This window comes from Sus scrofa, chromosome 5, assembly GCF_000003025.6.
Source record: "Sus scrofa isolate TJ Tabasco breed Duroc chromosome 5, Sscrofa11.1, whole genome shotgun sequence".
Taxonomy (NCBI): Eukaryota; Metazoa; Chordata; class Mammalia; order Artiodactyla; family Suidae; genus Sus; species Sus scrofa.
In genome coordinates this window covers 15312442-15335038 of record NC_010447.5, presented here as the reverse complement: position 1 = coordinate 15335038, position 22597 = coordinate 15312442, and the positions used below count along the sequence as shown (strand labels likewise).

The window sequence follows — 22597 nt, the reverse complement described above, 5'->3', positions numbered from 1 at the left end:
TTGTTTTTGAGCAATTAAATATTTTATTTTCTTCCCAAGACAGTGTCCACAAGAGGGCAGAGAAGATGACAAACCAAACGATTTAACACAAGCCCCAGATGAACAGTTAAAAACCCAGAATCCAGTGAGAAAAGCGATCTTAACAAAGTCCAACTTCTTCACCTTACAGGGAAAAAACTGGGACCCGATGGTAAAGTGGCTCATCCTGGTCATGCCAGTGGCAGAAGGAGAATCCATCTCCTTCTCCATCCGTCTTCTCTCTACTGAACTACAGCGCTTCCTTAAACAAGGCGGTGTTTAATCTGGAAAAGGGAAGATTTGGAAGGATATGAGGTAAAAGGCAGGTTCTTCCCAAGAAAGGTTTTTTTTTTTTTTTTTTTTTTTTTTTTTTGGTCAGTTTTTGTTCTTTGTACCAAGAGAGGGCAGATCTAGAAAGAAATTTCAGGGAAGCAAATTTCAGTCTAATAAAAGAACAACAATTGGAGTTCCCACCGTGGCGCAGTGGCTAATGAATCTGACTAGGAACCTCGAGGTTTCGGGTTTGATCCCTGGCCTTGCACAGTGGGTTAAGGATCTGGCTTTGCCGTGAGCTGTGGTGTGGGTCACAGACGCAGCTCGGATCCCGAGTTGCTGTGGCTCTGGCGTAGGCCGGTGGCTACAGCTCCGATTCGACCCCTAGCCGGGGAACCTCCATATGCCAAGGGAAGCGGCCCTAGAAAAAGGCAAAAAGACCAAAAAAAATAAATAAATAAAATAACAATTAAGAATGTTCAGGAGTTCCCATCATGGCTCAGCACTTAACGAACCTGACTAGTATCCATGAGGATATGGGTTTGATCCCTGGCCTTGCTCAGTGGGTTAAGGGTCTGATATTGCTGTGAGATGCGGCTAGGATCCCTAGTTGCTGTGGCTGTGGTGTAGGCCAGCAGCTGCAGCTCCGATTTGACCCCTAGCCTGGAAACTACCATATGCTATGGGTGTGGCCCTAAAAAGACCAAAAAAAAAAAAAAAAAAAGAAAAGAAAAAAGAAAGAAAGAAAGCAAGCCAGTATGGTCATCTGTGAGGCAAACTATTCTCAAGATGCTGCACCAGATGCATACTTGGGGTAGGGGCCTTCTCAGTTCCCTTCTAACTCTTTAATGGGTCTGTGCTTTTTTTTTTTTTTTGCTTTTTAGGGCCACACCCTCGGCATATACAAGTTCCCAGGCAAGGCATCAAATCAGAGCTGCTGCTGGCCTACACTACACCACAGCCAATGCCAGATCCAAGCCTCGTCTGCGACCTACATGGCAGCTTACAGCAACACCAGATCTTTAACCCACTGATAAGGCTGGGGATGGAGCCTGCATCCTCATGGATACCAGCTGGGTTTGTTACCGCTGAGGCACGAGGGGAACTCCAGGTCTCTACATTTTTATTTGTAGGAGCAGAAGACTATAAAAGCATTGGATTTCATTACATCAACTCAGGTAGAGAATAAGGAAGACCATTCACTTGCTAATATCTTGGTTGCATTTTTTTTTTCCACTTTTTTTTTTTTTTTTTTTTTTTGTCTTTTTGTCTTTTTGTTGTTGTTGTTGCTATTTCTTGGGCCGCTCCTGCGGCATATGGAGGTTCCCAGGTTAGGGGTTGAATCGGAGCTGTGGCCACCGGCCTACGCCAGAGCCACAGCAACGCGGGATCCGAGCCGCGTCTGCAACCTACACCACAGCTCACGGCAACGCCAGATCGTTAACCCACTGAGCAAGGGCAGGGACCGAACCCGCAACCTCATGGTTCCTAGTCGGATTCGTTAACCACTGCGCCACGACGGGAACTCCTTGGTTGCATTTTTTTAAAAACAATTATTTTATAGTGAATTTCTACTTTCAGCTGATTTTCACTCTATCAGGTCCTTGGGGAAGCACAGTCCCAGAAAAGTCTTAGTGATTATAATGTCACAGCTCTGGTGACAAAGCAGAATTTCCTTCTAGACATTCTAAATTCACATGATTCGCTCCGTTTCTTTTTTTCTTTTTTTCTTTTTTCTTTTTTCTTTTGGTCTTTTCTAGGGCTGTACCCATGGCATATAGAGGTCCCCAGGCTAGGGGTCTAATCTGAACTGTAGCCAGCAGCCTATGCCAGAGCCACAGCAGCATGGGATCTGAGCCGTGTCTTCGACCTACACCAACAGCTTACAAGCAACGCTGGATCCTTAACCCACTGAGCTAGGCCAGGGATCGAACACGCAACCTCATGGTTCCTAGTCAGATTCATTAACCACTGAGCCATGATGGAAACGCCTCCATTTCTTTTTTTTCAAAAACATGGCTAGGCTACAGCATTAGATACATGAATATCTAGATGTCCTCAGAGGTAGGACATCTAGAAGGTAGGAAGGTAGCTTAATCCTGAAAAACACTCGATTTCAGTACCTGCACACGGGCCAGGACAAGAGGGAAGATAAAATCCAAAGATAGTTTAATCAAATAGTCTTTCCTGCTAAGAGGTAAACATTCTCTAACTTTCTCATTTTTCACCTAGTGCTGCAGCCCACACCCGCAAACCTCTCTCCTGTGGGAATCTTAACACCAATCCACACTAAAGTGACCAGTGGGGTAAGAGTTGGATGGCAGACCACCCATGCTTCATAAACTTGAAACCCCTCTGCTCTTCTGCATAGAAGGACTGAGACTCTAGCTGTCAGGGGACAGCTTCCCTAATCGAAATGAATCTGCCAAGGATGCCAATAGAGTTCCACAAGGAGAATCTGCAGGTGAGAGGAGTTCCCGTCGTGGCACAGTGGTTAACGCATCATGGAACCACGGCAGGTTCGACCCCTGGCCATGAGCTGTGGTGCAGGTCGCAGACCTGGCTCGGATCCCATGTTGCTGTGGCTCTGGCGTAGGCTGATGGCTATAGCTCTGATTAGACCCCCAGCCTGGAAACCTCCATATGCCTCGGGAGCGGTCTTAGAAAAGGCAAAAAGAATCTGCAGGTGAAAAGGGCCACCTTACAAGCAGTTCCCCATCTCCTTCCCATGACGTTCATCTTACCTGCAGAGGTGTTCTCATTCGAAGGAATTCTGCTGTCACTACTGGCCCAGAGGAGCTCTGTCCCATTTTAAAACAGTCATCCACAAATGACCAAACCCAACCCCACTTTCCTGGTTCCCCATAAACAGCTAAGAAAGGCTGGAATCTCCTCTTTCTGTCTGTCTGTCTGTCTTTCTTGCTGCACCCACGGCATATGGAAGTTCCCAGGCTAGGGGTTGAATCAGAGCTGCAGCTTCCAGCCTATGCCACAGCCACAGCAATGTGGGATCCAAGCTGCATCTGCGACCTACACCATAGCTCACAGCAACACTGGATCCTTGACCCACTGAGCGAGGCCAGGAATTGAACCTGCATCCTCATGGATATTAGTCGGATTTGTTTCCACTGTGCCACAAAGGGAACTCCTGGCATTTTCTTAACTATAAAACAAGAGCGTCTCAGCATTCTGGTTGTGGCACAGTGCTTTAAGAATCCAATTGCAGCAGCTCTGGTCACTGCAGAGGCAAGGATCTGCTTCCTGTCCAGCACAGTGGGTTAAAAGGTCTGGCATTGCTGCAGCTGCGGCTAGGATTTAATCCCTGGCCTAGAAACTTCCTTATGCCAGGGGTGCAGCCATTAAAAAAAGAAGGGGAGAGGACCACTTGTAACCCTATCATCACAACACACAACACAATCCATCATTCTTATTCTTTCTTTTTTTTTTTTTCTTTTTTTTGTCTTTTTGCTATTTCTTGGGCCGCTCCCATGGCATATGGAGGTTCCCCGGCTAGGGGTCGAATCGGAGCTGTAGCTGCCAGCCTACGCCAGAGCCACAGCAACGCGGGATCCGAGCCGCGTCTGCGACCTACACCACAGCTCACGGCAACGCCGGAACCTTGACCCACTGAGCAAGGGCAGGGACCGAACCCACAACCTCATGGTTCCTAGTCGGATTCGTTAACCACTGCGCCGCGACGGGAACTCCATTCTTTCTAACCATTATATGAAAGCATTCATACAGGGATTTATAGGAGACCAAAAGGAATTTTTTCCCTTTTTGGCCACCCCATGGCATATGGAGTTCCCCAGCCAGGGATCAGATCCCAGCTAGAGCTGCAACCTACACTGCAGCTGTGGCAATGCCGGATCCTTAACCCAGTGCACAGGGCCAGGGATCAAACCTGCATCCCAGAGCTCCAGAGACGCTGCTGATCCCATTGCATCACAGTGAGAACGCCAAGGAATTTGTTTTTAAATACAAAATACACTAATACACTCTAGGAAAATTCAGCCTTACCTGTAGAAATTTCATTCTATACCAGTAACTCACTAGACACTCAAGCCATAGTTCCTTATATAGGCTGAAAAGAGGAAAGGGAATTCTAGCTATATTTGCTCACTCTGCATATGCTAGCTTCTTTATCGCAGCAATCTCTTAAAAGTATATGCTATTATTTAAATGTTACACCGTTGGCGTTCCTGTCGTGGCACAGCGGAAATGAATCTGACTAGGAACCATGAGGTGACAGGTTAAATCCTGGCCTTGCTCAGTGGGTTAAGGATCCAGTGTTGCCGTGAGCTGTGGTGTAGATGGCAGATGCCGCTCAGATCCCGAGTTGCTTGGCTGTGGCGTAGGCCAGTGGCTACAGATCCAATTAGATCCCTAGCCTGGGAACCTCCATATGCCTCAGGTGTGGCCCTAAAAAGCAAAAAATAAATAAAAATACAAAAATAAAGTCAAAAGACCAACCATATATTGGGCGGAAAATATCTACAGCACATGTAATAAAGGACTAAGGTTTCAATCAAGCAAAGATATCAAGAAAATAGACTCCACAGAGAAAAATAGGAACACAATTAAAAAAAAAAATACATAGATGATATGATCAGGCAGGTCACTGAACAGGAAATGCAAGTGCCCAATAAAATTTGAAAATATGCCAAACTTCACTAAGAGTCAGGGAAATGCAAATTGAAGTCATCAGAAACTATTTCCCACCGATCATCTTGCCAAAAAAAAATTTTTTTTTTTTTGCCTTTTCTAGGGCCACTCCCGCGGCATATGGAGGTTCCCAGTTTAGGGGTCTAATGGGAGCTGTAGCTGCCGGCCTACGCCAGAGCCAAGCAACATGGGATTCGAGCCACGTCTGTGACCTACACCACAGCTCACGGCATCGCCAGATCTTTAACCCACTGAGCAAGGCCAGGGATCAAACCCACAACCTCGCGGTTCCTAGTCGGATTCATTAACCACTAGCCACGATGGGAAATCCAATTTGGCCAAAATTTAAAAGAGTGGTAGCAGTCCATACCCATGACAAAGAAAAAGCTACTTGTACTGTTGGTGGAAGTGTAGATTGTTACAATCTTTTCCAAAAGTCACCTGATACAATATCAATCAAAATTTAAAGCATACACTCTCAGAGTTGCTATGGCTCTGGTGTAGGCCGGAGGCTACAGCTCCAATTCGACCCCTAGCCTGGGAACCTCCATATGCTGAGGGAGCGGCCCAAGGAATAGCAAAAAGACAAGAAAAAATAAATAAAATAAATAAATAAATAAATAAAGCATACACTCTCTTTGACCCTACATTACCACTTATTGGAATCTAGCCTCAAGAAAACAAAATATGTGCCTCGGAATAAGAATAAAGAATAGAATAAAGATATCTATTCTAGTATTGCTCATGTTGGAAAAATACAAACTGCTCACCAATAGTTCTCATTTGAATAAAATATGCCATATTTTTATAACAAAAACTCATAAGAAAATTTGGGAACTGTAAAATAATTGTCCAAATCAAGTAAAGCCTCTTTTGTCTCTTTTTTCTCACAGACTCTTTTTTTTTCTTTTTTGCCTTTTAGGGCAGCACCCACAGCATATGGAAATTCCCAGGCTAGGGTCGAATTGGAACTGCAGCTGCTGGCCTACACCACAGCCACAGCAACACAGGATCTGAGCCACATCTGCGACTTACACCACAGCTCATGGCAACGCCGGGATCACTGACCTACTGAGTGAGACCAAGGATCGAGCCGGAATCCTCATGGATACTAGACAAATTCATTTCCGCTGTACCATGATGGGAATTCCCAGGACTATTTTTCATATATTTACATTTTATAGATATAGTACTACATATCATGTTAGTAAGTTACTAATAGCCTATGAAAATGCCTCATTCAAATTCCATGTGCTACTTAGACAAATTGTGTTTTTCAAAGGAAATGTATATCAGTGTATACAATCAGAGCTATAGCTGCTGGCCTATGCTACAGCCACAGCAATGCAGGAACCGAGCCGCATCTGCCACCTACCCTACAGCCCACGGCCACGCCAGATCCTTAACCCACTGAGTGAGGCCAGGGATTGAACCCACAACCTCATGATTCCTAGTCAGATTTGTTTCCGCTATGCCACAATGGGAACTCCTGATCGGACTATTTTTTAATCAGTAGGGAGTACTAGCCAAAATAATTCTATTACTTTTAAAGAATACAGGAGTTCCCATCATGGCTCAGCAGTAATGAACCTGACTAGTATCCATGAGGACAGGGGTTCAATTGCTGGCCTCGCTCAGGGGGTTAAGATCCAGCATTGCCGTGAGCGGTGGTGTAGGTCACAGACTTGGCTAAGATCCCACATTGCTGTGGCTGTGTCGTAGGCGGGAAGCTACAACTCTTATTTGACCTCTAGCCTGGGAACTTCCAAATGCTGCAGGTGCGGCCCTAAAAAGACAAAAAAAAAGAAAAGAAAAAGAAAAATACACCATATACCACTCAGAGTTAACTTCCAGAAAAAAGAAAAGTGTGAAATATGCACATACCAAAAAAAAAAAAAAAGAAAAGAAAAAAGAGCAAGAAAGCTGGAGAAAGGTACATAATATTAACCTTGCTGGTCTCCAGTCTTCCTCTGCAAACTGAGGCATCCTGGGCTGTTTCTTCCACACTTGGGAATTAAATAAGGCCCCCTTGAGATGCTCAAGCTGTTGGTTCCCTAGGGTTTTCCAAAGTCCGCATAAAAGCACATGAGATAGGAGTTCCCATCGTGGCTCAGTGGTTAACAAATCCGACTAGGAACCATGAGGTTGCGGGTTCAATTCCTGGCCTTGCGCAGTGGGTTAAAGATCCGGCGTTGCCGTGAGCTGTGGTGTAGGTTGCAGACGCTACTTGGATCCTGCGTTGTTGTAGCTCTGGCATAGGCTGGCAGCTACAGCTCCGATTCGACCCCTAGCCTGGGAACCTCCATATGCTGCAGGAGCGGCCCAAGAAATAGCAAAAAGACAAAAAAAAAAAAAAAGCACATGAGATATAAAATCATGAATTCTCCCAAGTCCCCATAAAACGTCACCTGCTCCTGCAATTTTTTTTTTCTTTCTTTTTATGGTCACACCCATGGCATATGGATATTCTCAGGTTAGGGATCGAATTGGAGCTACAGCTGCCAGCCTATGCCATAGCCATAGCAATGCAGGATCCGAGCTGTATCTGAGACCTACACCACAGCTTGCCTGGATCCTTAACCTACTGACCGAGGCCAGGGATCAAACCTGCATCCTCACAGAGACTATATCAGGTTTTAAACCCACTGAGCCACAATGAGAATTCCCCTTCTGCAATTTTCCAGTGCATTTTATTTATACCTCTTAGGACATAGTTCAAAACACTGAACAAGGAGATCCCATTCGGGGAGTTCCCGTCGTGGTGCAGTGGTTAACGAATCCAACTAAGAACCATGAGGTTGTGGATTCGGTCCCTGCCCTTGCTCAGTGGGTTAAGGATCCGGCGTTGCCCTGAGCTGTGGTGTAGGTTGCAGACGTGGCTCGGATCCCAAGTTGCTGTGGCTCTGGCGTAGGCCAGTGGCTACAGCTCCGATTAGACCCCCAGCCTGGGAACCTCCATATGCCATGGGAGCGGCCCAAGAAATGGCAAAAAGACAAAAAAAAAGGAGATCCCATTCGGGCTTATCAATAACAAATCTGACTGGTATCCATGAGCATATGCATGTTCCATCCCTGGCCCTGCCCAGTGGGTTAAGTGTTTGGCATTGTCATGAGCTGTGGTGTGGTCACAGACATGGCTCAGATCTGGCCACATTGCTGTGGCCATGGTGTAGGCCGGCAGCTGCAGCTCCAATTCAACCCCTAGCCTGGGAACTTCCATATGCAGCTCTAAAAAGTAAAAAGCAAAACAAACAAACAAAAAAACACTAAACAAAGTGAACTTTGATATCAGTGTGCCTGTGTTTCTACCCCCACCCCCCGCACAGGACGGTTAGCAACTAGGGAGCAGAGTGTGTAACTCGGAATTAAATGCCAAGTTTCAGGAGGACCTGACAAAATTCAACCAGCCCGCCCCCCTGTGTGTGGTTCGAGGGCTCTCCACATCCTCCAGGCAGAAGAGTCTGTGATGGGAGAATTACCCCTACCCTTCGGCAGCTTGTTCCTTCTTGGGAAAAGTGTAACTCCTAGAAAGTTCTCCTATAAGTGGAATTAAAATATTTTTCTGCAACTTTGAAACTTAACCCCAGTCTTACGCCTTGGTAGTCCACAGAATAGATCAAATCTTCTTGTCACAAGACACCTTGTGAAATATTAGACCCCTTATATTTTTCTTCAGTCACCTAACTCAGTGAAAAACATTATGGAGTTCCCTGGTGGCTCAGTGGGTTAAGGAGTCAGCTGCAGTAAGTTTTCTTTATCTTTTTTTTTTTTTTTTTTTGCTTTTTAGGGCAGCACCTGCAGCATATGGAGGTTCCCAGGCTAGGGGTTGAATCAGAGCTACAGCTGCCGGTTTACACCACAGCTCATAGCCATGCCACATCCTTAACCCACTGAGTGAGGCCAGGGATCCAACACACAACCTCATGGTTCCTAGTCAAATTCGTTTCCCCTGTGCCACAATGGGAACTCTTGTAGTGAGGTTTCCATCTCTGGCCTGGGAAATTCCACATGCCCCAGGCGCAGCCAAAAAAAAAAAAAAAATTGTTGCATAAATGTCCTTCATCATTCACCAATGTACTGGGGTGAAATAAGGTGGTATAGTCTCTAAGAGATATTTTATTGGTTTTATAATACATCTTTCACTTCACTATCTGGTTGTTTTGTTTGGCTGCACCTGCAGCACAAGGAAGTTTCCTAGTCAGGGATTGAAGCCATGCCACAGCAAGCGACCAGAGCCATTGCAGTGACACCAGGTCCTTAATTCAGTGAGCCACATGAAAACTTCCTCACCATCTGGCTTTTAAGAAAAATTGGTCAGGAATATAGTAGCCGAGAATTCAGAAATTTAAAACATAAATACATTCTTCCACCACAAAAGCTTTCTCACCCCTTAAGGTTTTCTCACCTCCATGGCAAGTAGCAGTTTCTTTAATACCATTGGGATGCCCCACGTGGGCAAAGCCAGGCTGAGACAAGCTACCCAGTTTTGCCAGGACATTTCTTCTCACCTCCAGGACCCCCTGGGCTTCCTGGGCTGACTCAGGACTTCATAGGCAGCCTGGATCTCCAGGAAGTGCCGCTGAGCTTCTTCCGGCTGGTGCCGATTGTGGTCAGGGTGCCAGATCTTCACCAGCTCCCGGTATCTGTGATGTATTTCTTCATTTGTTGCCCCCTCGGCAAGACCCAAAACCTTAGGGAACCAGAAGCTAACAAGTCAGAACCTCATAGGTTGTCAGGGCTCCTGGGCCTCTCCCTGCTTCCTTCCCAAATCAGGCTGGAATTGGCTTCCACTTGCTGGTGGGAAAGGCACAGAGCCTCAGATTGGAATTTCAGCTTTTTTTTTTTTTTTTTTTTTTTTTTTTTGGTCTTTTGTGTTTTTTTAGGGCCACACCAGCAGCATATGGAGGTTCCCAGGCTAGGGGTCAAATCAGAACTACAGCTGCTGGCCTACACCACAGCCACAGCAATACAGGATTCGAGCCGTGTCTGCAACCTACACCACAGTTCACGGCAACGCCAGATCCTCAACCCACTGAGTGAGGCCAGGGAATCGAACCCGCAACATCATGGTTCCTAGTCAGATTCGTTTCCCCTGAGCCATGACAGGAACTCTGAAATCTTCGTAGCACTAGAAATATCCCATGCCTTTGTCTGAGTGGTAGTTACACAGGCATATACATAAAATGAGTGTACTTTATGTCATACCTCAATAAAAAGTAAATAATACAAATGTATCTTTTCCCACTCCCTTTCAGAGCCTCTGCACCTTCATCCATGGCACACAGAAGCCCAAAGAAGCCAGGACACCCTTCTGGGCCCTGAGCCAGCAGATGTGAAAAGAGTACTTCCATATAAGGGGCCCCAGCTCCAATGAGGCTTAGCTGAACTCCCGGAGCCATCCCAGACAGGAATGAGAGGGGAGAAAAGCTTACCTGGTATGCCAGCTGACGCTTCTCATCCTGAAAACTCTGAACAAACTCATATAGCTTCTCCCACTCCTGGAAGTAGCCGCTGCTGAAGCCATAATCTCCCACCAGCAGACTCCAGACTCGGTAAGGCAGAAGGAGGACAGACTCCATCAGGTGGCCAAGGAGGGGGAAGAAACTGAACCAACTCAAGAAGGAACCAAGGGTCTCTGCCACATAGCTGAGGGTGGTGGCTGTGTTGCAGAGGGCGCTGTATGCTAGCGGGCCTGTGAAAGCCAGATAAGCCAAGCCCAGGCGGTAGAGCCGCACACTGAGCGTCTCTGACCCAGTTGAAGTTTTGTAGCGGCGATGCTTCTGGGCTGTGATGCTGGCAGCCAAGCTGATGGGCAGGATGGCTATGGGGCGGCCATAGAAGATAGGGGAAATAAGAAAGGCCACCCCTAGGGTGTGCTTAAAGTCTGAGGTCTGGTTGCCAACAGCAGCTACCAGCAAGACTCCTAAGCCAACTGCCAGTGGGAGGCCCACAATATAGAAGCTGGCCATGAAGGAAAGGCTAATGAGAGCCACAAGGCCAAAATAGATGCCCACTATCATCTGAGCTGCAAAGCGAATGGGGCTCAGAGGGGGTGTCCCCCTTCCTGAGCTCTGCCTCTGCCCCTGGGCTCTGTTGGCCTGCGCTACAAAGCTTGGGAGCTTCCAGAATTCCCAGAGCCAGCCTAGCCCACCCCCTCCCAGGGTAAGCATCCAGAGCAGTGCATGGCTGTCCCGCCCCAGGTACAGGTGGTGGAGCCCAGCAGGGCCCCCTATAGCCCAAAGGGCATAGGTCATCAGGAGCCCCTTGGCCATCCTTTAGGAAAAAGTTCTCAGAACAAGTCCAGTGGCACCTGCCATTGCTTGGAATGCAGAAATCCGGGATCCACTGTGAGAATCATGGCAGTCATGGCCCCAAAGTTATCCTTGGACCTTAAGTCATGGAAAAAAGCGGTCATAAGATTATATCCAGGTCCCAACAGAGTAACCATTTTTCCTTCCAATACTAATCTTCCTGAATGTCCCTGAAATTGTGGTTCTCCCATACCCTCCGTCTAGAACCTCATCTCTGCTTTTCACAACCACAGTGACTCCAAATTTAAGGGGGAGGAATGTTTTAAATGCTTTCAGCTGAGTAACCAAGAACTCAGTACATGGACAAAAAAAGCAGAAGTTTAACTTTCAGACCTCTCCTCAGACCACTGACCTCCTGGAAAGACACATGGGTTGGGGGGCGGAGTGAATAGGAGTGAATACAATGTCCTTCGAAAGTTCCTACACGTTTTATTTTTAGGGCCACACCTCAGCATATGCAAGTTCCCAGGCTAGGGGTCAAATCAGAGCTACAGCTGCCATGGAACCTCCATGTGCCACAGGTGCGGCCCTAAAAAGACCAAAAAAATAAAAGGGCTACAGCTGCCAACCTACACCACAGACTGATCCTTTAACCCACTGATCTTCAGTTCCTACACATTTTTAAAGTCCCCTGCTACACACCCTTCGCCGCAGGCTTCTCCACTCTTGAGAGGGCTGCCTTCAGTTGGCAGAGGTTTTAGCCCCTTTCCAGTCTCCCATCTCTCCAGAAGAGGAAATCTTCCCACAAGCCAAAGTTGCAAGAGGTTCTGAATTCCCTCCAGCTCTGGAAAACTACATTTTGACCTTAGACCCTGGCACCCTACAATTCGTCCACCTCCTTCCAGAACAGACCTGAGTCTCTCAGAAGCCGCAGCGACCAGACGAACCCCCAGAATATCAAACCAGATGCCAAAGTGTGCCTGCCAGTGTCTCTCCTCTACACAGAATGGGGGCACGCCCACGAGCCACCACCTGCTGGTCCCAGGGTGAGCAGCCATACCTGGGTGCCTCCGCTCCCGGACCCCAGTAGATCGGTCATTCCCTTTGACCCCAGAGTCAAAATGGCCCCTCTCTCTCCGCTCCGATTCCATCCAAATGGACTTTGTCTTTCTGTGTTTGCCGTGTCACGGAAGTCGGGCCGTCCTGGCCAGGCCCCTCCCCAAGGCCCTCCCGGCCCGGGTAGGGATCACCTTTCAAGGTAGGGCTCGTCTAAGGTTTTCCGCTGCGTATTCAGCCTCCCCAAGCTCAACCTGGCTTGCATGGCGCCCACTCCAGGCCGAGTGCACCTGCACCGCGACACCACAACCACCAGGTGGCGCTGCCGCTTGCGCGCTGACCGTGACGGGCGGGTCTCCAGGCTCACCTTGGCCCAACTGCCCCAGCAAGGAAGCCCCGGTTGGGCCATTATAAACGCACAGACCAGCGCTTGATCGCTCTCATTCACTCCCACCAATAGGTATGTGACTCCTCCCTCACCTCAGGCTACACTCCCTTCTCCGTACTCCACTGCCCCGGTGCCTTGGATGGCTCCACTTCCAATTCCTCTAAGGCTGTCTGTAGAGACGGACTGTCCGGTGGAATTAGCCTCCCTGCCCTGCCTCCAGGCCTGTCAGTCGGGGGCGCTACATTTAGATCTGAACCTGAGACCCGAGGAGCCTCCCCATCCCTCAGGAACACCAAATCCTCTGTATTTCCCTGACTTTGGCGAAAGGGAGTTCCGGGAGAAAAAGGGGTGGGAATGACGGTCTCCCCACCAGAACAGCCTGCGTCCTCCTGCCTCGATGCTGAGATGGAAGGGGGACGCAAGTGCCTTCATTTCAGTGTCGTGGTCTCCAGTCCTGCTAGGTGACCTTGGCCAAGTCTTGCTATTTGTTGGGCCTGTTTCCTCCTCTGTAAAGGAAACGCGGGGATCTCCCAGGTCCCCCAGATTTGACCTGGGGGTAGAGTGGGTTTGGAAGGCCTCCCTGCAGTCGACAGACAGTTTCTGTTCCCTCCACATTCCCAGCCCCCTCAGTCTTTATCCCGGCCTGGGGAGGGAATGCGGCTTCGCATATTGCCCCCTAGGGCTCACTGAGGGGCCAGGGCTGTGAGGGACCCCGGAACGACGCCGGAGCCGCCAGCTGGGGGGCGGGGGCCGAAGGGGCGTTGAATAATGAATGAGACTTAATTGGGCCGCCAGTGCGCGGCGGCGCGCTAAGCTCGGCAAACAGCTCGCGCGGCAGCAGCCGCCGCTGGACAAACAAACTAGCTCTGGGCGCAGGGAGAGGGGTTGGAGAGGCAGCGGCGGGAGGGGGAGGGAAGAGGGCAGGCCGCCTGGGCCCCGGGGCTGCCGCGAGCCGCTAGAAGAACCCCTGGGTGCTGGGCTGCTCCGGCCTCCCAGCGAGTGGGGGCCGGGAAGGGGGCTAAGGGCTCGATCTCAGGAAGCCTGGACACGGGTGGTAGAGAAGCGCGTTGTGAGGTGCGAGCCAGGGCCCCAAGGGCGATTGAGCGCGAGAAAAAGATGGAGAAACAAGTGGGGGGGCGGAGGAGAGAGGGAGAAGTGAGAGAGGAAAAGGCGCCCCGGGGAGGGGGCTGCGGCGGGGCAGGGGCGGGAGAAGAGCCGTTACCGAGAGGAAAGGGAAGAGCGATGGAGGAACAAGAGAAGGGAGGCGCGAAGAGCCGGGAGAAGAAGAATTGGAGAAGAGTCAAGGAGAGGGATGGGAGATGACCGGAATGTGAACGCGAGGGCGGCGGGGCGAGCGGGAGGCGCCCCTGCCTGCGCCTCGCCCCGCCGCGCTCCCGCCCTAGCGCTCTCTCCAGCCGCCCGCACTCACTTTGTCACAATTACGGGGCCGTCACTCGGCCCGGATTGTTTTCCCCAAATTGTTGTTCTATAAACTGGCGCCGGGTGGGGAGTGGGGGATCTGACAAGCTGAAGCGGGAGGGGAGGGTCTGAGCTGCCGTGGGGGTCGTGGTCGAGTATTATTACCCGCTAGCGGACCGGGGGCGGGCAGGTGAATCCAGAGACCCACGGGAGAATTCTGGTTGCTGCCCCAGCCTCGTTGCTGATAGCGCTTTTAACCTTCCTGGCCGTTCTCAGCCTCGGCTGCCTCGATTTCCCCAAGAGAGAACTGAGAGGCTTGGAGGGCAGGAGCGGCTGTAAAAGGAGCCAGAACTTGCCTTCTCACTCGATTCTCTTTTGTTCTCTGCTACCCTGGTCGCACAGAGAGGGGTCTATCCAGCTCAGCCTCCCCAGATTGCCCCCCCGGGGGCCTCCTCACCCCCGCTGGATGGCCCCCAACTCCCACCCCCGACAGGTCTGGGCCGCCCCCTGCCTCGCCCGCGCCTCGGTCAGGGGCTGCTCGCCACTTGGTGCCCACGCCACCTTGCTGTCCCTCAATTCCGCAAACATCTGTTGCGCGCCCACTGTGAGCCAGATCCGCGCCAGCCTCCCCCCCACCCCCATCTCTTCCCCCGCCACCCTCCCCTTCCCGGCCGGCCCGGCCTGTCGGCTTCGTGACAGCCGCCGCCGCCGAAGCCCAGGCCCCGCGGGAGCGGCCGGAGAGGAGCCGCCGCATGGCTGGCTCCGACACCGGCCTCCCCGGCGGCTCCAGGGGCAACGGAGGGTGGAGGCCGCTGAAGCGAGACAGGAGTCGGGCCGCAGAGTTAGCAGAGCTGGGCGGGGGAGGGGGAGCCCATGGGCGGGCTTCTCTCAGGGTCTCTAAGGCCTGTCTGTCTCCGCATTCCTTCGCCCTTGGGTTGGGCCCGGGCCGGGACCCCGCCTGGCTGCGCGCGCCGGGGAAGCAGTTGGCTCCTGCGCCCCCTCCCCCAGTCCGGGTGATTTACACGCCGGCTCCGCGCAGCGGCCGCTTCCCAATCAGGAATATCGACCCCGGGCGGGGCCCCCGGGCCGCATCGATCCCTGTAAGGCTCGGGATTTAAAAATGTCAAATTTGCCTTTTCCAGGCGGGTGGAGGGGGTGGAGGGGGCGGAGGGGGCGGGGGCTTGGAGGAGGACTGCTTGGGGGTGGGGGGGGCGGACAGTGGGGCATCGACCAGGTGCCTGTGCCCTGAATGAGAAGCGACCTGGCCGTGGCCGGATCCTGACATTACCTGGCCATCCTTAGGTCGCAGTCGCCTCTGGATGGGGACGGGAAGGAAGCCTTTCTCCCTCTCCCCATCCCAATGGGCCTCACTGTTGCACCAAGGTATTCCCAGAGGGAGAAGCCCCAGAGGAACAAAGAGACCCCTAATTGTAGGCAGACAAATTTGGAAGAGATTCCTAAATGTGGAGACCTACAGACAGAAGGAGGGGTGTGGCGACAAAACTATAGCGGTTCCAAGAGATACTCTATGTTTAAAGAAGCGCAAGGCAAAGGGAAAGTGGCTCAAAGACACATTGAACAAAATAGGGGACCAGAGACCCAGAATCATCTCTACTCTCTGCCCTGTAGACTCAGGAGATTCAGGACTGGGAAGGTCAACCTTTTGGTGTATTTTGAGAGTGGGGAAGGGGGGTGGAGACAAAGCCAGGTGAAAAGAGAGGAGAGGACTTAGAATATAATTCACATTGTCCTTCCAAGGTGTCAACCAGAAACTGAACTTGAAATCCAAAAGGTAAGAGTCCTTGAAGCCACTAGCCCAGGCCCCAAAGTGGTGGTCTCTCTTGGAGGTCTGATGGTCGGCCCCTTCCCTTCCTGAAATCTCCCTCATCCTCTCTGTCCACCACTAGCTGGAGGAAGCCAGATGGGTTAGAGATTGCATCTTATATTAGAGACTATATGTAAGGGAGGCTGGGTGTATGTGTGTGTATATATGTGAACTATGGAAAACTCTGGTAAATAAACACATCCTTCCTCAGGACCTAGCAACTGGGTCTCTGGACTTTGGAAAAAGCAACTGCTACTTTCAGGAAGCTTGGGAAAGGGATGATGTTTGAGATGGAGGTGGTGGAAGGGAGCGGTTGTCCAAACCAGCATCCTTGCAGTTAATATCTATCGCCCCCACCCCAGTCGCACACCTCAGCTGTCACCATGCACACTCCTGTTTCCTACAGAATTGGAGACAGATGACAGCAGGGGGGGTTGCACAGATACGCAGGGAAAGGTGGCAGCTCATCCTCAGATACACGCGGCACACACCTCCACTGTCAAAGTCAGGCCAACACATCCCTTACATTGACACACACAGTAACTGATCCCTACACGAGACCCACATCCATCAATCCCTGTCACACACCACCTCTGTGTGTATAGACAATTCCTCCCAGGTCGGGGCGAAGGGCCTAGTCTTCAGGCCTGTCTATACCATTTCTTGACATCTTAGACTTTCAATCACCTAACCTGGGCAGAGGGCTTAGGTCCCCGTCCCTGCTCCCCAAATTCTGTAGCCAGGGCCAGCCTGGACAGCTAAAAGGCTGAGCTCAAGGTTGTCAAGTACCAGGGTTGAGGCGAAGAACTGGGAGCTGACCAGGCAGTGGGGTTGTTACATGCCTCCCTTATTCTCTCTCCTGCCTCTTTCCCGGCACGTCCACTCGAGGCCCGGGCGGCCCGCCGCCCGCCTGTCAGTCGAGTAATGAATGCGCGCTCCGGGCCCCGGGCCCCCCCGGAGTCGTTCATCACTGCCAGTACCGCCCACCTCTCTGCAGCCCGCCGGGAGGGCTAAGCGGTCCAGGCGGCGAGAGCCCTCTCCCCCCACCTCCACTACTAATTGTCAGATTGAGATGTTGATTTGTCAAATGGGAGCTAGCGCCAAAGAATCCGCAGTAAAACCTGGACTCCTTGAACTCCTTTTGGGCTCGCCTAGTCTTGGAGCTTTTCTGGATTTGATGTGCTTGGGTTGGATTTCACTTAGGAGATCCGGAAATAGAAGCGCAGTATCATTTGATTCCAAAAGGAGGCGCACCAGGCTACAGACCCCAAAGGGGGCTCGTCCTGGGGCTCGGTTGCTCTTCTGCAGACCCGAGGTCCTGGGGCTTCTTCCCGCAGCCTCCCAGCAGGGGGCGCGTAGGCCACCATCCTCCTCTCCCCTGCAGCTAGAGTCCCCGCTTCCGCACTGGAAGCCCCCAGGCAGTCGTCCCCAAGTCCGCATTCAGGAATCGCCGGGAGCCATGTCCCGCCCTCTCCTCCGGGTGCCTCCGGCCTCCCGCAGTCCTCCATTCTCCCGCAGGAGGCGCCCCTGGTGCAGGTCAGCTTGCCCTGCCCTAAGCGCCTAGGCTGCAGTCCCACCTCCGCCCTCCCCCGCCCCCGCCCCGAGCTCCCCCGCGGCCGGCTGAGTGACGGGCGGCCGGTGATTATGCGGAGGGGGAGCGGGGTGCGCCGCGGGCGGCAGCGCTGACCCTTCACATTTCCGATCCGCCGGGACCCTCATCCATCCGAAGCTGCTCTTTGTCTGGCCGCCTAATTGCCGGCGGACAGGATGGATGGCGGGACCGACAGCCGCGGAATCCCTAATAAAGGCCGCGGCCGCCGGGGAGGGAGCGCGGGAAGGAGGGGGAGAAAGAAGGAAGGGATGGAAGGAGGCGGGAGGAAGCACCGGGCCACGGCCGCCGGCTCAGAGCCGCTACGCGCAGCGCACATGGGAGCCAGATTCTCCTGGGGTGAGGGACCAGGAGTCCCAGGTCGACCTGGGTCAGGGCGCAGAGGATGTGGAGTTTGTGAAATCTCCGGCTCTTTGGAGAAGAGGAAAGGGCCTGGGGCCCTGGGCAGAAAGCATCCTAGGGCCGACCTCGTTCAATCAGATGAGCCTTCGAAGATTCCAGCTTGGCCCTGCCTCCTGAGCGCCTGGCTCACGGCAGCCAGAGCCCCGCCCTCGGGTCCCCGCGCCACCCCTCCTCTGCTCACCTGTCGGTCTCCCAGCGCGAGATCCAATATCCCGGCGGAGAAATGAGGGGTCTGACAGCTGTCTGTGCGGTCGCTCGCCACATTTCACTAACTGAGGCTGGAGCAGGTGGAAGGTGGGGACGAGGGGAGGGCAAAAGGAGGTGGAGAGAGAGGCCAGGGCGAGGAGCCACACCTGGCCAGGGGTCAAGGGCTGCGGAAGTAAGTCGGCGCGATCTGGCCTGACAGATTCCTTGGGAGCAGTCTCTACCCCTTCTCTGGGGAGCCTGGAGCCTGTTAGCCTCGCCGGCTCTGGCGGCGGCCCTTTGAACCTCAGAAGGCACGGAGCCGCAGTGCCAGGGGATCCGTGCGGCGGATGAGGGGAGGAGGCCCTGGGCTCCGCGGCGTCCTTGCCCTCTCGCCCCTCGAGGAGGCCTGTCGACCCTTTTTGCGACAGAGGGCAAAGGGCAGGCGGGCTCTTGGGCCGCAACTGTTTTCCCACCGGTGGTGGGAGGAGAGCCGTCCTCACAACTCAGCTTTCCTGCCTTTCAAGCCCCTTTTGACGCTCCCCCCACACCCCGCCCCGCTGGCTTCGTTTCCTTCTCTCCCCCACCCCCTTCTCTTCCCTTTCCTCTCCTCTTCTGACTGAGCTGCTCTCTTCCGCAGCTGACTTCAGCGACCACCACTAGCTAACAACTGAGCACCTGTTGGGTTTCAGCGCTGCGGGTGAGGGATGGGGGAGCCCAGGCCCTGCCCTGTTGGCCTCACACACTCAGGGCTCCCCTGAGACGCGTTCAAATCTCTCTCCCCATCCCTGTCCTCCCTCTCTCATCCTTCTACTGCCTCGGGTGGCATTTCTCTCTCTTCTCCAGGGCAGTGAGAAACAACCCAGGATATCAGAACACTTGTTTTAGGGTTGTCACTTACTTGGTGACACAGGACAAGCCATTTCTCCTTTCTGGACCTCAGTTCCCTCATCTGTAAAATGCAGACCATATAGTGACCTCTCAGGGGTGCAGCGAGGATGCGATGCGAACCTGCAGGTACAATCTCTAAAACACTGTGAGCATTCAATACTGGCATTTCCCTTTCCATGTTATTCCCTGTCCTTTCAGGTGGGCAATTTTCCTTTCTCTTCATACCAGGGGTCTGGTACCAGGCAACCTAGGTTGCTTCCAGTTCTGTGAGGTCTTACAAGAGGAAGCTGAAAGCCAGAGTGTGTGCAGGGGTGGAGGGGGCGGGCGGAAGCCAGGGCGGTGAATGAGAATCCTAAGGTGGAGAGACCTGAAAGGGGAGAAAGGAGACAGTGCAGGGGGCGGGGAGGGAAAGGTGTTTCCTTAGATCTTAAGGTTAACGTCAGCCAGCTGTTTCCTCTTTTGGACGAAGAAACTGAGGCTCGAGGAGGTTATGCTGCAAGCAACAGGGGCAGATCCCACTGCCAGGATCTTTGTTCCCATGAGTCCTCTATCACTCACTTCCTCACCCCCTTTCTTCTCTTGAAGTGGTCTGGGTCAGGAGGGTGGAAGAAGGAACAAAAAGAGAAAAACTTCAAGGAGCCAAGACCTTTCCGCTAGGCTTCATAAAATTTTAACAAGCAAACTTCCTCAGAGTAGAAGGCACACATGACATGCAAATAATATGCTAATCACATGCTAATCTAAAGTCTGGACCTTAGAACACTGACACACACCTGGCCTGGTTGTAAGTGCTGGGGGGGAAATTCTTGGGAGACCCCTCAGTTCCAGGACAGGATAGGTGGGGATAGGTTCCATTTAGAGTAAAAGGTTATGAAGTTAGGATTCATTTTAGGATTGGAGAGGAGTCGAGTGTTTACTTTGGGATTAGAGTTGGGGTTAGCGCAGAGTCAAGGGCGGAAGATAAGCAGGATTCAGACTGGGTTGTGCTTTTTTAAAAAGGGGAGACTGGGGGACTCAAAGTTCCTCTCCTCTCCCCTCCTCTCCTCCCCATCAGCCTTGTCCACACCTCCACTGCCCATTCTACCTCCTGCACCACTATGTCCTCCTTCCCATTCCCAACCACCCTACCTCCCTGGGATCTCCCTGTTTGGCTCTCCAAGGAGCTCTGGGTAAATTGTCCCAGACCCCAGCCTGGGCCCCAGCATTTCCTCTTGAGCCCAGACACTTGGCTTCTGGCCCCTGGAGGACTAGCTGGCCTTGACCCTACCCAGGTCCCTCCTCGGCAGACTGTGACAGCTGCAGGGGAAGCAATAAGGACCTGGTGAGCTGGCAGCTTCATTCCAGAGCATGGGGAAAGAGCAACAGAACATGAATAAATTCATGGAGCTGGCCCCTCGGCTCCCTGCAAGCCAAGCCTGCTTCCCCCACCACACACACCCGCTGCCGCCTGCAGCCCTGCTGGTCACCAAAGCTCACAGCCTGGGCTGGGCGTGAGAGAAGGGACGCTCCCGAGAGAAGAGGGCTGGGACCTGAAGGGGGCTGAGCTGAAGGGCTCAAAAAGAGGGCCTTGGTGAGTAGGAGAGAGGGGTGAGGAGCCGGGCTGAGCAGAGAGGGTCTTTAGTGAGTGGGGTGGCGGGAGGAGTGGGAGGGAGAGGGGTGGCAGGACCTGGAGTGGATGGGGCTTGAGGATCGGGCAGGGGAAGCCGGCGTGAGCCCTGGCCTGCTCTCTCCTCTCTGATCCATCCATCATCCAGCCTGGGGGAGCAGATTCAGAATTAGACATGCACGGGGCCGACATGGCCCTCAGCCCCCCGAGGAAGACAAATGGCGACAAAGACCTTGAATAAAATTTGTATTTATGGTTGGAGGAGGCCCCTCCCCCACTGACTGCCAATCCTTTCTCTCCCAACCCTTTCAAGCATGTAGGGCCCTCCCTCCATACAGGCCCAGCCTCAGCAACCTCTTTCTTCCGGCACCATTATGGGCCGGGAGGTGCAGGGAAGGGGTACAGGAAACAAGAGATGCGGAAATGACCTTGCACCCAATAATTATGCCCTGATGTGCCCTGTGCCCTCCGTTTTACAAATGCACTCTTGTATATTAACCATACTGGCTTATTCTAGTCCTTTGCAGCTATCCACCTCCAGGTCTCCTAATACCCCACTTTTGCCAGTTCTTGAACCCTTTCTCCAAGCCCCTGGTCCTAGGGTGCCTGGGAGCAAGAAATGTCCCCCAGAGGGGTGAGACCCTGAGGAAGGATGTGTCTAAGCTCAGGTTCCTCCTGGTCACCGGAATGACAGAGGCAGTCACCTCTCACAGGAGGATGCCGAGCCCCGAATCCCGCCTTTTAGTTACAGTCCTTTGCATAACCAATTTTAAATCCCCCCCCCAAATATTTACTATGTGGGGTCCAACTTCTCTGGGTTTCCATCTGACTACAGACTTTTGAGGAAGGGGGAAGGGGCAGAGATCCTGGGGCTGGACAAGGGCTGGGACCAGGGCTGCTTTCTGACTCTTTCTCCCCAGTAAACTCTCTACTCTTCAGTCCTGGGCTAGGAGAGATGACACTCGTGGGGCCCCATATGTAAGGACTAAAGAGGAAGACAAATGTAAAACAGCCCTCACACGAACACACACAAAGACAACACACAATCCACAATCCCACTCACCCAGGGACACACAAGGCCAGGTCCCATGGACACGTCCACACTTGCCAGCACACTGTCACAATGCACAGGCCCAGAGCCTGCCACTCGGCTCCCAGAAGCGCCCCGCCTCCACGTCTTCCCCACAGTTGATATGTCACATTGGAGTCCGAACACGGACCTGGGTGTCTCTCTGCAGCGCGCCATTTACATTTCTCTCTCGATCTGTCAACCTGTCTTGTCTCCCGTCTCTCTCTCTCCATCTCTGTCTCTCCCTCTCCCCCTCTGGGGCTGTCAGTTAGTCTCTTTTCCAAGCTTTGTCTCTGTCTCTGTGTCTCTATGTGGCTTTCTGTCTCTTTGATTTCTCTGTAGCTCCTTCTCTGCTCTCCTGTCAGTTTCCTGCTCGCTCCCCGAGGCTGGTCTATTTTCTCGTTCTCTCTGTTCCCTCGCTCTCTCGATTGCTCCGCGCCCCCCGCCCCCCAACATTGGGGGCCCGAGCATAGGGGTCCCTGGAGATGTTCCTTTTCCAGTTCAGACCGACACCAACCCGTTGAACCCTTTACCATATGTTATTCAGTCATGGGCAGTGAGGGGCGTGCGGTGGCAAATTTCTGGGTTTTTTCCTAGCCTTTTTTGTTTGTGGGATTTTTTTTTTTTTCTTTTGGGGATGGGGTAGGGAGGGCGCTTTTTCACTCTGGCCTCCACCTCTGCTGTGTGCGTGTATGTGTGTGTCTCAACCCCTTTTTATCCCATTGCTGTTTTCTGGCCTCCTCCGGGCTCTGAGAAACTCAGGGTAGAGGGTGAAAGTAAAGATAGGGTGGGCGCAGTGAATCCGAGCAAAATTGGCTTAGAGCCGGGCAGGAACCGAGAGGCTGGGGGGACGCGGGTGGAGGCCGCTGCCTGCCCCGCCTCCGCGCTTCCCGCTCTGGACGCCAGGGGTCGCTCCGCCCCCCGGCCGCTTATAGCGGCTCC

At 52.5% G+C, this 22597-nt stretch overlaps 1 protein-coding gene across 3 annotated transcripts; it reads right to left on the bottom strand.

Annotated features, from left to right (window-relative positions):
• Positions 1–12550, bottom strand: DNAJC22 (DnaJ heat shock protein family (Hsp40) member C22). 3 transcript variants are annotated; one of them, XM_005655559.3, is made up of 4 exons: positions 12120–12550; positions 10389–11345; positions 9465–9646; positions 1–302 (listed from the first exon to the last, which is right to left on the bottom strand). In XM_005655559.3, the coding sequence occupies exons 2-4, from the start codon at positions 11226–11228 to the stop codon at positions 269–271; spliced, it is 1056 nt and encodes a 351-aa protein (XP_005655616.1). In that variant the 5' UTR covers positions 11229–11345; positions 12120–12550; the 3' UTR covers positions 1–268. The 3 variants fall into 3 exon arrangements, with proteins under 3 accessions (XP_005655616.1, XP_003355426.1, XP_020947260.1); XM_003355378.4 differs by having other exon boundaries at positions 12268–12550; XM_021091601.1 differs by lacking the exon at positions 1–302 and having other exon boundaries at positions 9461–9646; positions 12268–12550.